This window comes from Oncorhynchus gorbuscha, linkage group LG06 (assembly GCF_021184085.1).
Source record: "Oncorhynchus gorbuscha isolate QuinsamMale2020 ecotype Even-year linkage group LG06, OgorEven_v1.0, whole genome shotgun sequence".
Lineage (NCBI taxonomy): Eukaryota > Metazoa > Chordata > Actinopteri > Salmoniformes > Salmonidae > Oncorhynchus > Oncorhynchus gorbuscha.
This window is the reverse complement of record NC_060178.1, coordinates 10,113,321-10,128,198: the sequence shown is the minus strand read 5'-3', so window position 1 is coordinate 10,128,198 and position 14,878 is coordinate 10,113,321. Positions and strand designations below refer to the sequence as shown.

The 14,878-nt window shown below is 45.7% G+C and overlaps 2 protein-coding genes across 3 annotated transcripts in view; both read right to left on the bottom strand.

Annotated features, from left to right (window-relative positions):
* The window catches only part of LOC124037511 (GRAM domain-containing protein 2A-like), a 70,883-nt gene that overhangs the window by 36,548 nt on the left and 19,457 nt on the right, over positions 1-14,878 (bottom strand). For both annotated transcript variants that reach the window (XM_046352286.1, XM_046352287.1), the window contains one exon: positions 10,466-10,588. In XM_046352286.1, coding sequence (XP_046208242.1) covers positions 10,466-10,584 — 119 coding nt within the window. In that variant the 5' untranslated portion in view covers positions 10,585-10,588. The remainder of the gene's footprint in view (positions 1-10,465; positions 10,589-14,878) is intronic.
* LOC124037385 (protein starmaker-like) lies at positions 10,986-12,598 on the bottom strand. Its single transcript, XM_046352088.1, has 2 exons — positions 11,366-12,598; positions 10,986-11,333 (listed from the first exon to the last, which is right to left on the bottom strand). Exons 1-2 carry the CDS (start codon positions 12,596-12,598, stop codon positions 10,986-10,988), a joined length of 1,581 nt encoding a protein of 526 aa, XP_046208044.1.

Below are 14,878 nucleotides of genomic sequence, written 5' to 3'. Positions count from 1 at the left end.
CTCAAGGATGATCAATGGAAACGGGATGCACCGGAGCTCAATTTCGGTCTCATAGCAAAGGGCCTAAATACTTAGCAAAAATGTCTAAGAAACTGTTTCCACTTTGTCATTATGGGGTATTGTGTAGATTGATGAGGATTTTAGAACATCCAATTCTCCTGTGGTTCTGGGGTTAGTTAGGACATCAATTCTCCTGTGGTTCTGGGGTTAGTTAGAACATCAATTCTCCTGTGGTTCTGGGCTTAGTTAGAACATCAATTCTCCTGTGGTTCTGGGGTAAAGTTAGAACATCAATTCTCCTGTGGTTCTGGGGTTAGTTAGAACATCAATTCTCCTGTGGTTCTGGGGTAAAGTTAGAACATCAATTCTCCTGTGGTTCTGGGGTTAGTTAGAACATCAATTCTCCTATGGTTCTGGGGTGTTCTGAGGTAAAGTTAGAACATCAATTCTCCTGTGGTTCTGAGGTTAGTTAGAACAATTCCCCTGTGGTTCTGGGGTTAGTTAAACATCAATTCTCCTGTGGTTCTGGGGTTAGTTAGAACATCAATTCTCCTGTGGTTCTGGGGTTAGTTAGAACATCAATTCTCCTATGGTTCTGGGGTGTTCTGGGGTTAGTTAGAACATCAATTCTCCTGTGGTTCTGGGGTTAGTTAAACATCAATTCTCCTGTGGTTCTGGGGTTAGTTAGAACATCAATTCTCCTGTGGTTCTGAGGTTAGTTAGAACATCAATTCTCCTGTGGTTCTGAGGTTAGTTAGAACATCAATTCTCCTGTGGTTCTGAGGTTAGTTAGAACATCAATTCTCCTGTGGTTCTGAGGTTAGTTAGAACATCAATTCTCCTGTGGTTAGTTAGAACATCAACTCTCCTGTGGTTCTGGTTGTTGGATTCTCGTTTGAAATACACTTATTCAGACGACACTATACTAGAACGTATTGATTACTTTACATAAATGCTGATTAAATGTTGATTAATGTGCACATGTCCCTGTAAAAAAAAACATTTAAAACTCAAACTATATTTTGGGGTCATTGGAGCTTGGGTAAGAACTAGGGGCATGGAAAGTTACCGAGTGAGACAATGGGGGATGCAGGGAGTTTACATTCTGTCGAACATGGTATTGTTAAATCACATGGATCCTATGGAGGGAGGCAAAGGGCAACAGTCTGGTTTCAGTCAGGAATTTGGCTTGAGGTCAGGTCAGATGAAGTGAGAAGGAACATTCCTATTAGACACATGTTCTTTCATGCCCACAAAGATTCCAGCAGGAAGCGGGGCCATGAATACACCAGTGAGAGGAACCAATTTAGGTTCCTGACTAGCAACAGAGATGTGTTGGCTATGTAGATATGCAAGGAGGTGACTCCACCTAGTAGGAGGGTAGAAAGATATGTGCTTCTCCTGTGGTTCTGGGGTTAGTTAGGACATCAATTCTCCTGTGGTTCTGGGGTTAGTTAGAACATCAATTCTCCTGTGGTTCTGGGGTTAGTTAGGACATCAATTCTCCTGTGGTTCTGGGGTTAGTTAGGACATCAATTCTCCTGTGGTTCTGGGGTTAGTTAGGACATCAATTCTCCTGTGGTTCTGGGGTTAGTTAGAACATCAATTCTCCTGTGGTTCTGGGCTTAGTTAGAACATCAATTCTCCTGTGGTTCTGGGGTTAGTTAGGACATCAGTGACTAGCTAAGGGGGCAGGTCGACTAGTCATACTGCGTAATCAGGTGCGCGTCCTTACTCATCGTTGACAGGAGATTTTTCAAATAAAAGACTATTAATAAATTGACAAAACGGAAGGAAATAAACAAAAACGTGTTTCTCACAAGTGTAGGTTGTGATTTCTGCAAAACACATGTCCACTCCGACAACGACACATGATAGAAAAATTACTGAAATTACCATAACCAAATAAACATTGCAGATTCGAAATGAAACCTGTTAGAATTAAAGAGTCCATATAGTCTACAACTGGTGATATTTGTAATGGGGAAGTTTTAGACATAGAAAACAATGAAGTTATGAAACAATGAATACCCACAAAATGGCAGGAGAGAGTTGTGCCTTTTGCATCTGAGCCATAATCCCCCAAATCAGCTTGACAACACAAATCTAATGTTTTCAATACAGTCCGGTTTTGTCGTATAGTATTTCCATATAAGACACCCAGACCTTATGAATGTTTCCCAGTATACCCTTAGTCTGGTAATGAATCAAACCTAGTGATACATCCATTATACCCTTAGTCTGGTAATGAATCAAACCTAGTGATACATCCATTATACCCGTAGTCTGGTAATGAATCAAACCTAGTGATACATCCAGTATACCCTTAGTCTGGTAATGAATCAACCTAGTGATACATCCAGTATACCCTTAGTCTGGTAATGAATCAACCTAGTGATACATCCAGTATACCCTTAGTCTGGTAATGAATCAACCTAGTGATACATCCAGTATACCCTTAGTCTGGTAATGAATCAAACCTAGTGATACATCCATTATACCCGTAGTCTGGTAATGAATCAAACCTAGTGATACATCCAGTATACCCTTAGTCTGGTAATGAATCAACCTAGTGATACATCCATTATACCCTTAGTCTGGTAATGAATCAACCTAGTGATACATCCATTATACCCTTAGTCTTGTAATGAATCAAACCTAGTGATACATCCATTATACCCTTAGTCTGGTAATGAATCAAACCTAGTGATACATCCATTATACCCTTAGTCTGGTAATGAATCAACCTAGTGATACATCCATTATACCCTTAGTCTGGTAATGAATCAACCTAGTGATACATCCATTATACCCTTAGTCTGGTAATGAATCAAACCTAGTGATACATCCATTATACCCTTAGTCTGGTAATGAATCAACCTAGTGATACATCCATTATACCCTTAGTCTGGTAATGAATCAACCTAGTGATACATCCATTATACCCTTAGTCTGGTAATGAATCAAACCTAGTGATACATCCATTATACCCTTAGTCTGGTAATGAATCAACCTAGTGATACATCCATTATACCCTTAGTCTGGTAATGAATCAACCTAGTGATACATCCATTATACCCTTAGTCTGGTAATGAATCAAACCTAGTGATACATCCATTATACCCTTAGTCTGGTAATGAATCAACCTAGTGATACATCCATTATACCCTTAGTCTGGTAATGAATCAAACCTAGTGATACATCCAGTATACCCTTAGTCTGGTAATGAATCAACCTAGTGATACATCCATTATACCCTTAGTCTGGTAATGAATCAACCTAGTGATACATCCATTATACCCTTAGTCTGGTAATGAATCAAACCTAGTGATACATCCATTATACCCTTAGTCTTGTAATGAATCAAACCTAGTGATACATCCATTATACCCTTAGTCTGGTAATGAATCAAACCTAGTGATACATCCAGTATACCCTTAGTCTGGTAATGAATCAAACCTAGTGATACATCCAGTATACCCTTAGTCTGGTAATGAATCAAACCTAGTGATACATCCAGTATACCCTTAGTCTGGTAATGAATCAAACCTAGTGGACAGTTTGATTTCACAGAAGTGTGATTGACTTGGATCTACATTGTGTTGTTTAAGTGTTCCCTTTATTTATTTATTTATTTTTTGCAGTTTTTTGAACATGTAGTACCTTCTCTGTATGGCTTTAAGCTGCAGTAGTGTATGTCTGAGATGACATGAACATGTAGTACCTTCTCTGTATGGCTTTAAGCTGCAGTAGTGTATGTCTGAGATGATATGAACACGACTGGGCCTTCACACACACATCTGTACGCATTCATCATCATCAGTAGCGTCTCGCAGGTCTTCCTCACATTTTTGTTTGCTATGTTTTGTGTCATCGGGAAAAGCCTCTATCAACACTTGATTCAGTTCGGAAATCATCTTTAGAGGTTTCGTCAAACTGACATGAAATAGTTTCTGGCTTGTCCATTGCTGCACAGAGAGAATAAAGTGTGGCATTGGAAAAATAATTCACTGGTCTTCCCTGGATGCCTGACCCCTGATGAGACTCCTGCCACCATTTTATCCTGCTCAGATAAGGCATGACGAAGAATGACCTTGGTGTCCATTGGTATAGGTTGATTGGGATTATCCAATCAATGGTTGAATAGTTTTAAATGACCATAATTCCCAGATCTCATACTGTGGCTTTAAGCTGCTGTCCTGTAGCTACTGTACTGAAGGTCTAGCCATCAAATCAAGATGGAACTTTGTAACTATTCACTGATTGTTATAATATATTTGCAAAATTCACGTGAACTCTGTAGACTGGACTTCCCTGGCTGTCTGACCCTGCTGGGACTCCTGTCACCATCTGATCTTGCTAAGACATGATGAGCATAGTGTCGTGCACCATGGCAGTGAAGCCTGTAGAGCTGTTTATACCGTGTCAGTGTGAAAAGTAGGGAATTACCTATGGAAACTGACAGATCAATAACGTTACATTGATATACTGACTCTAATAAAAACTGACATTGCGCTTTCAAAAAAATGTCAGAATATCAGTCTTTTTTAAACTCGGGAAGTCAGTTTTCAATGACGGCCTAGGAACACGGTATAAACTGCCTTATTCAGGGGAACAGTGGGTTAACTGCCTTATTCAGGGGGTAGAATGACAGATGTGTACCTTGTCAGCTCAGCGATTTGATCTTGCAACCATTTCGGTTACCAGTCCAAAGCTCTAACCACCAGGCTACCTGCCACCTCTACACTCTAACCACTAGGCTACCTTGCCATCTCTACACTCTAACCACCAGGCTACCTGCCACCTCTACACTCTAACCACCAGGCTACCTGCCACCTCTACACTCTAACCACCAGGCTACCTTGCCACCTCTACACTCTAACCACCAGGCTACCTGCCACCTCTACACTCTAACCACCAGGCTACGTGCCACCTCTACACTCTAACCACAAGGCTACGTGCCACCTCTACACTCTAACCACAAGGCTACCTGCCACCTCTACACTCTAACCACCAGGCTACCTGCCACCTCTACACTCTAACCACCAGGCTACCTGCCACCTCTACACTCTAACCACTAGGCTACCTGCCACCTCTACACTCTAACCACTAGGCTACCTGCCACCTCTACACTCTAACCACCAGGCTACCTGCCACCTCTACACTCTAACCACCAGGCTACCTGCCATCTCTACACTCTAACCACTAGGCTACCTGCCACCTCTACACTCTAACCACTAGGCTACCTGCCAACTCTACACTCTAACCACCAGGCTACCTGCCGCCTCTACACTCTAACCACCAGGCTACCTGCCACCTCTACACTCTAACCACTAGGCTACCTGCCACCTCTACACTCTAACCACTAGGCTACCTGCCACCTCTACACTCTAACCACCAGGCTACCTGCCACCTCTACACTCTAACCACCAGGCTACCTGCCATCTCTACACTCTAACCACTAGGCTACCTGCCACCTCTACACTCTAACCACCAGGCTACCTGCCACCTCTACACTCTAACCACCAGGCTACCTGCCACCTCTACACTCTAACCACCAGGCTACCTGCCACCTCTACACTCTAACCACCAGGCTACCTGCCGCCTCTACACTAACCACCAGGCTACCTGCCACCTCTACACTCTAACCACTAGGCTACCTGCCGCCTCTACACTCTAACCACCAGGCTACCTGCCACCTCTACACTCTAACCACCAGGCTACCTGCCGCCTCTACACTCTAACCACCAGGCTACCTGCCACCTCTACACTCTAACCACTAGGCTACCTGCCGCCTCTACACTCTAACCACCAGGCTACCTGCCACCTCTACACTCTAACCACTAGGCTACCCTGCCTCCTCTACACTCTAACCACTAGGCTACCTGCCACCTCTACACTCTAACCACTAGGCTACCTGCCATATTATTATCTCTACACTCTAACCACTAGGCTACCTGCCACCTCTACACTCTAACCACTAGGCTACCCTGCCTCCTCTACACTCTAACCACTAGGCTACCTGCCACCTCTACACTCTAACCACTAGGCTACCTGCCACCTCTACACTCTAACCACTAGGCTACCTGCCATCTCTACACTCTAACCACTAGGCTACCTGCCACCTCTACACTCTAACCACTAGGCTACCTGCCACCTCTACACTCTAACCACTAGGCTACCTGCCACCTCTACACTCTAACCACTAGGCTACCTGCCACCCTTTAACCACTAGGCTACCTGCCACCTCTACACTCTAACCACTAGGCTACCTGCCACCTCTACACTCTAACCACCAGGCTACCTGCCATATTATTATCTCTACACTCTAACCACTAGGCTACCTGCCACCTCTACACTCTAACCACTAGGCTACCTGCCACCTCTACACTCTAACCACTAGGCTACCTGCCACCTCTACACTCTAACCACTAGGCTACCTGCCACCTCTACACTCTAACCACCAGGCTACCTGCCACCCGGTCTTCAATCGTTTGACCGCTGGATTCATCGTTTGATTAAGGTGATTAAGGTGATTAAGGTGATTAAGGTGATTAAGGTGATTAAGGTGATTAAGGTGATTAAGGTGTAGTGTGATTGAGGCAAAAATAATAGTTAACGTTAGACAACTTTTTGGCTAAAGAAAATCATTGCAGTATTGTAACTACAATTTATTTTGGACATAGTAATTGCAGAATAACTGCATTTATTTTATTTTTAACCTTTATTTAACTAGGCAAGTCAGTTAAGAACAAATTCTTATTTACAATGACGACCTAGGAACAGTGGGTTCAGGGGCAGAACGACAGATTTGTACCTAGTGAGCTCGGGGATTCGAACTTGCAACCTTTCGGTTACTAGTCCAACACTCTAACCACCAGGATACCCTGCCTCCCCAGTTATACTGCACTCTGACTACAATCTTTTTTTCATAGATAAAACTGCTAACTGAGAAGCTGACCTGCCTTTGCCAACCTAGGATCACAAGGCTGGGTAGGTATGATGACACCACTGTGGGCCAAGACCTCCCTCCACTCCCTGCCTTCAGGGAAAAGAAAAGGCTGAACTGAACCAAGGACATGTTACATCAAGAATATTAAACAGCTCCCATTCGCCACAGTCATCTGTAATGTATTCCATCTGTGAGCCACACCAAATACGCATATACACGGAGTGTACAAAACATTAGGAACACTTTCCTAATTTGGAGTCGTACCCCCTGGAGGATCATGGTCCCTGGGCATGAGCCCGGTGTACCCGGTCGGTTTTCAGCCACGATTGCTACAGGTTTAGTTAACTGGCTAGACCAGTGGTTCCCAACCACCTTTATGGGATAAAAAAAAAAAAATCTGTGACAGAACTAAACTTTTATTTAGTGGTGACCTCCATCTCAGCTGATCCATACAGCCGGCCCTGGTTGGTAGCATCAGGAAGTGAACTCCATCTCAGCTGATCCATAGAGCCCTGGTTGGTAGCATCAGGAAGTGACCTCCATCTCAGCTGATCCATACAGCCGGCCCAGGTTGGTAGCATCAGGAAGTGATCTCCATCTCAGCTGATCCATAGAGCCCTGGTTGGTAGCATCAGGAAGTGACCTCCATCTCAGCTGATCCATAGAGCCCTGGTTGGTAGCATCAGGAAGTGACCTTCATCTCAGCTGATCCATAGAGCCCTGGTTGGTAGCATCAGGAAGTGACCTCCATCTCAGCTGATCCATAGAGCCCTGGTTGGTAGCATCAGGAAGTGACCTCCATCTCAGCTGATCCATAGAGCCCTGGTTGGTAGCATCAGGAAGTGACCTCCATCTCAGCTGATCCATAGAGCCCTGGTTGGTAGCATCAGGAAGTGACCTCCATCTCAGCTGATCCATAGAGCCCTGGTTGGTAGCATCTGGAAGTGACCTTCATCTCAGCTGATCCATAGAGCCCTGGTTGGTAGCATCAGGAAGTGACCTCGACTTCTAGACCTTCTCACGATCGTTCTGAAAAATAACCGAGCGACAACGAGACGTGGAAGTTGGGGGAACGTGAGACAATCTAGGGGGGAAACATTGGGTTATTAATGCTACTTCTTCCACTCAACCTTTAGTATTTTTATATGGTTTAATAGACAGGTATATACTTAATATAGAAGGAGATAAAGTGAGAATTCATTATTTTATTTCACCTTTATTTAACCAGGTAAGCTAGTTGAGAACAAGTTCTCATTTACAGCTGCGACCTGGCCAAGATAAAGCAAAGCAGTTCAACACAAACAACAACAACAGAGTTACACATGGAGTAAAACAAACATACAGTCAATAACACAATAGAAGAAAAAACAAAGAAAGTCAAAAAGAGAGAGAGGGGATTGAACCCCAGTCTCCGGTGGGGAGGCACAGCTCTGCACAATTTAGACAGGATACAAGCTGTACTAGTGTGGTTCTCTAGTCTAGTCAGTGAGCTGAAGTGATCCGGGTGGGCTGAGAGAGAGACAGTTAATCCCAAACTGTGTGTTTGTCCTGCAACCTGCTGGCTTTTATAATGCGGGAGGAGCAGACAGACAGGAAGAGGAAGAGAGGAGGAGACATTTCTGCTGGCAGTGGCATCATGTCAACCCAAAGACAAACAGGCTGTCTGTACTCTAGTACTGTGGCAGGGTACAGCATTCACACTGAGAGTGTGTGTGTGTGTGTGTGTGTGTGTGTGTGTGTGTGTGTGTGTGCGTGCGTGCGTGCGTGCGTGCGTGCGTGCGTGCGTGCGTGCGTGTTAGGGCTACATGATATGAGACAATAATCAAACATAATTTTTTTTAAAACAAATACTGCGATTTGAAGTCTGATATATATCAAAACACTTGGATGAACTGTTGTAATCCTAGAAATGAATAGTATAATAACTCTACCTACATGTACATTTGACCTCCATTACCTCGACAAACCAGTGCCCCCTCTATATAACCTCCACATAGACTCTGTACTGGTACCCCACCCAGACCTCGAGACAGTCTTCCCACCTAGTCACCAATGTTGAATCACAAGGTGTGATTCTATTCTACTCGATGCCAACGGAAATAAATAGGAAGGGAAAGGGAAACAGACCACAGAGACCTTTAACTGTCTTTGATGGGCAAGCTGCCAGTGTTTGGCAGTCCTTTGTTGTATTCTAAGCTACTAACTCCTTCTGTACACACAGGGGCCTGCAGACTGGAGCAGAATTCAGGTGGGGACTTGTTGGCTACTTAATAACCTTTTGAAACTAGGGGGCACTATTTTCATTTTTGGAAAAATAACATTCCCAAAGTAAACAGGCTATTTTGTCAGGACAAGATGCTAGAATATGGATATAATTGACAGTTTAGGATAGAAAACTCTAAAGTTTCCAAAACTGTAAAAATATTGTCTGCGAGTATAACAGAACTGAAATTGCAGGCGAAAGTCTGAGAAAAATCCAATCAGGACGGGACTCTTATTTAGAAAGCTCTGCGTTCCTATGCATCCCTATTGAGCAGTAAATGGGATATCAAACAGATTCATTTTTCTATGGCTTCCCTAATGTGTCTAGTGTCACAATACATAGTTTCAGGCTTTTATTTTGAAAAATGAGCCTGAACGACAACATTGCGTCAGTAGTCAGCTGGAGGCTCTCAGAGTGTTTTGTGCGTAATAGACAAATGCAGCCATTGTTTCTCTCTTTCCTACTAAGAAGCCACCTGTCCCGGTTGATATATTATCGAATAGATATTTGAAAAACACCTCATTGATTATAAAAAACGTTTGCCATGTTTCTGTAGATATTATGGATCTAATTTGGAATATTTTCCAGCTTTGTCGTGACCGCAGTTTCCGGTGGATTTCTCAACCAAACGTGATGTACAAATGGAGGTATTTCGGCAATAAAAATAATCTTTATGGGACAAAATAAACATTTGCTGTCTAACTGAGAGTCTCAAAGGTAAACCATTGAATTTGATTGCTTTTCTGATTTTCGTGACCAAGCTGCCTGCTACTAGCTTGGCATAATGCTATGCTATCGATAAACTTACACAAACGCTTGTCTTGCTTTGGCTGTAAAGCATAATTTCAAAATCTGAGATGACAGGGTGATTAACAAAAGGCTAATATGTGTTTCAATATATTTCACTTGTGATTTCATGAATATGAATATTTTCTAGTAATATTACTTTGTCCGTTGCGTTATGCTAATTAGTGTCAGTTGATGGCAATTCTCCCGGATCCGGGAGAGGCAGTTCCAAGAGGAGCGGACAGGGTTCTTGAATACGGGCAGAAAGAGGTGGAGATATCACTGTACATTATAATGCTAGTTGCTAATTTGCCTCCCTGTCTTTAACGGCCCCTCGTGACAGCATGGGGGGACACTATCCATCTGTTTACCACTCTGGAGTCCGCTTTAAAATGATCATTGAGGAGGTATTGGGAGGATTTAGCTGATCCTAGATCGGTGTCAGAGAAGAGGAGATGCCTCACCTGAACTGTGGTTGGCAGTGCCCATCGTCCTCCTTGGCGTCCTCGGTCAGCAACTCCAGCGGGCTCAGGACACCGATGTCATCACTCTGCTCCTGTTGGTCCATCATCATCATCATCATCAGCCTGAGGTGACAGAACAGAACACCCCATCACAGACTGAGAAAACTAAACGATTAATACATCACTCACACACAAGTACACAACCTTTTCTACTCGTTGTTGCCTAGTCAGACCGTACTGTGCTGCCAGCTGATATGTCCTTTTCACATTGGCCTTTTCAGAAACAATGATGGATTCACAACCAGGCAGCTTGGTTTCACTCAGCTCAGGGGTGTGAAAAGCCTTATATACTCCATGTCCCAGGGAAGGTTGGTCCTTAGCATGTGTGGCTAATGCAATTATTTCCTAACACAACTTCCCACGTGCGCCTTTCTTTTCAGAACAGTTTCAAAAAGGGCTTTTTCCTTTCTGTAGTTTTAGCAGATGCAAAGTCAATGGGAAATGCCATGCTGTGGAACACCTAGAGTAACAAACAGAGCATGGGTGGAGGGAACAGGGGTGGGGGAGGAGGGTGGGGGGGGTGGTCCTGCTTGTCGTGAGTGGTTTCCTGCTTGTCGTGAGTGGTTTCCTGCTTGTCGTGAGTGGTTTCCTGCTTGTCACGAGTGGTTTCCTGCTTGTCACGAGTGGTTTCCTGCTTGTCACGAGTGGTTTCCTGCTTGTCACGAGTGGTTTCCTGCTTGTCGTGAGTGGTTTCCTGCTTGTCGTGAGTGGTTTCCTGCTTGTCGTCATGAGTGGTTTCCTGCTTGTCGTGAGTGGTTTCCTGCTTGTCGTCGTGAGTGGTTTCCTGCTTGTCGGCATGAGTGGTTTCCTGCTTGTCACGAGTGGTTTCCTGCTTGTCACGAGTGGTTTCCTGCTTGTCGTGAGTGGTTTTTGCTTGTCGTGAGTGGTTTCCTGCTTGTCGTGAGTGGTTTCCTGCTTGTCGTGAGTGGTTTCCTGCTTGTCACGAGTGGTTTCCTGCTTGTCACGAGTGGTTTCCTGCTTGTCACGAGTGGTTTCCTGCTTGTCGTGAGTGGTTTCCTGCTTGTCGTCATGAGTGGTTTCCTGCTTGTCGTGAGTGGTTTCCTGCTTGTCGTCGTGAGTGGTTTCCTGCTTGTCGGCATGAGTGGTTTCCTGCTTGTCACGAGTGGTTTCCTGCTTGTCACGAGTGGTTTCCTGCTTGTCGTGAGTGGTTTCCTGCTTGTCGTGAGTGGTTTCCTGCTTGTCGTGAGTGGTTTCCTGCTTGTCACGAGTGGTTTCCTGCTTGTCGCGAGTGGTTTCCTGCTTGTCGCGAGTGGTTTCCTGCTTGTCGCGAGTGGTTTCCTGCTTGTCGCGAGTGGTTTCCTGCTTGTCGCGAGTGGTTTCCTGCTTGTCGTGAGTGGTTTCCTGCTTGTCGTCGTGAGTGGTTTCCTGCTTGTCGTGAGTGGTTTCCTGCTTGTCGTGAGTGGTTTCCTGCTTGTCGTGAGTGGTTTCCTGCTTGTCGTCATGAGTGGTTTCCTGCTTGTCGTGAGTGGTTTCATGCTTGTCGTGAGTGGTTTCCTGCTTGTCGTGAGCGGTTTCCTGCTTGTCGTCATGAGTGGTTTCCTGCTTGTCGTCGTGAGTGGTTTCCTGTTTGTCGTGAGTGGTTTCCTGCTTGTTGTGAGTGGTTTCCTGCTTGTTGTGAGTGGTTTCCTGCTTGTCATGAGTGGTTTCCTGCTTGTCGCGAGTGGTTTCCTGCTTGTCGCGAGTGGTTTCCTGCTTGTCGCGAGTGGTTTCCTGCTTGTCGCGAGTGGTTTCCTGCTTGTCGTGAGTGGTTTCCTGCTTGTCGTCGTGAGTGGTTTCCTGCTTGTCGTCGTGAGTGGTTTCCTGCTTGTCGTGAGTGGTTTCCTGCTTGTCGTGAGTGGTTTCCTGCTTGTCGTCATGAGTGGTTTCCTGCTTGTCGTGAGTGGTTTCATGCTTGTCGTGAGTGGTTTCCTGCTTGTCGTGAGCGGTTTCCTGCTTGTCGTCATGAGTGGTTTCCTGCTTGTCGTCGTGAGTGATTTCCTGTTTGTCGTGAGTGGTTTCCTGCTTGTTGTGAGTGGTTTCCTGCTTGTTGTTTCGTGGTTTCCTGCTTGTCATGAGTGGTTTCCTGCTTGTCGTGAGTGGTTTCCTGCTTGTCGTGAGTGGTTTCCTGCTTGTCGTGAGTGGTTTCCTGCTTGTCGTGAGTGGTTTCCTGTCAAACCACTAAACTGGTACACAGCCTACATTAGCGCACCCTGACCTTAAACAACAACAACATCTTTCATTACCTACTACTAGCATTGTGACCCTACTCTGAGACTGGAGAGTTGTTAATGAGAAAAACATCAGCAGACTGTGTGGCTGTATGAGGTAAGAAAGGCATGCGAACAGTTGACTGGTTAGCTTGGGGTGGTGGATCATTCTTGATACACACAGGAAACTGTTGAACGGGGAAAACCTAGAAGCGTTGCAATTCTTGACACAAACCGTTGCGCCTGGTACCTACTACCATACCCCGTTCAAAGGCACGTAAATATTTTGTCTTGCCCGTTCACCCTCTGAATGGTACACACACACAATCCATGTCTCAATTGTCTCGAGGCTTAAAAATTCTTCTTTAACCACCCGTCTCCTCCCCTTCATCTACACGGATTGAAATGGATTTAACAAATTAAATCAATAAAGGGTCATTGCTTTCAGCTGGTTTCACCTAGTCAGTCTATGTCCAATTTGTAAGTCGCTCTGGATAAGAGCGTCTGCTAAATGACTTAAATGTAAATGTACATGTCATGGAAAGAGCAGGTGTCCTTAATGTTTTGTGCTCTCAGTGAAAAATAGATCTCCTGGGAAATGATTTTCATCAATGCTTCTCTTCTCTAATCACTGTGACGTAAGGTGAAGGTGGTTTATTGGTTGATTTGGAGTTCCAAGTGTGGAGGTCTAAGCATGGCTGTATCGATCGAGGCTTCCACAGGCCTTCTGATGGTGGTGATGGAGGCTTCCACAGGCCTTCTGATGGTGGTGATGGAGGCTTCCACAGGCCTTCTGATGGTGGTGATGGAGGCTTCCACAGGCCTTCTGATGGTGGTGATGGAGGCTTCCACAGGCCTTCTGATGGTGGTGATGGAGGCTTCCACAGGCATTCTGATGGTGGTGATGGAGGCTTCCACAGGCCTTCTGATGGTGGTGATGGAGGCTTCCACAGGCCTTCTGATGGTGGTGATGGAGGCTTCCACAGGCCTTCTGATGGTGGTGATGGAGGCTTCCACAGGCCTTCTGATGGTGGTGATGGAGGCTTCCACAGGCCTTTGAAGGTGGTGGTGAAGGCTTCCACAAGCATTCTGATGGTGGTGATGGAGGCTTCCACAGGCATTCTGATGGTGGTGATGGAGGCTTCCACAGGCCTTCTGATGGTGATGATGGGAGGCTTCCACAGGCCTTCTGATGGTGATGATGGAGGCTTCCACAGGCCTTCTGATGGTGATGATGGAGGCTTCCACAGGCCTTCTGATGGTGGTGATGGAGGCTTCCACAGGCCTTCTGATGGTGGTGATGGAGGCTTCCACAGGCATTCTGATGGTGATGATGGAGGCTTCCACAGGCCTTCGAAGGTGGTGATGGAGGCTTCCACAGGCATTCTGATGGTGGTGATGGAGGCTTCCACAGGCCTTCTGATGGTGATGATGGAGGCTTCCACAGGCCTTCTGATGGTGGTGATGGAGGCTTCCACAGGCATTCTGATGGTGGTGATGGAGGCTTCCACAGGCATTCTGATGGTGATGATGGAGGCTTCCACAGGCATTCTGATGGTGATGATGGAGGCTTCCACAGGCATTCTGATGGTGGTGATGGAGGCTTCCACAGGCATTCTGATGGTGGTGATGGAGGCTTCCACAGGCATTCTGATGGTGATGATGAATGCTTCCACAGGCAATCTGATGGTGGTGATGGAGGCTTCCACAGGCATTCTGATGGTGGTGATGGAGGCTTCCACAGGCCTTCTGATGGTGGTGATGGAGGCTTCCACAGGCCTTCTGATGGTGGTGATGGAGGCTTCCACAGGCCTTCTGATGGTGGTGATGGAGGCTTCCACAGGCTTTCTGATGGTGATGATGGAGGCTTCCACAGGCTTTCTGATGGTGGTGATGGAGGCTTCCACAGGCTTTCTGATGGTGATGATGGAGGCTTCCACAGGCTTTCTGATGGTGATGATGGAGGCTTCCACAGGCTTTCTGATGGTGATGATGGAGGCTTCCACAGGCTTTCTGATGGTGATGATGGAGGCTTCCACAGGCTTTCTGATGGTGATGATGGAGGCTTCCACAGGCTTTCTGATGGTGATGATGGAGGCTTCCACAGGCTTTCTGATGGTGGTGATGGAGGCTTCCACAGGCATTC

Bases quoted from the DNA above. Each gene is read 5' to 3' on its own strand.
- LOC124037385 (XM_046352088.1), bottom strand. From the start codon at position 12,598: ATGACAAGCAGGAAACCACGAAACAACAAGCAGGAAACCACTCACAAC. The intron at 11,334-11,365 runs GTGACAAGCAGG...CGTGACAAGCAG, and splicing joins CGACAAGCAGGAAACCACTC to GAAACCACTCATGCCGACAA.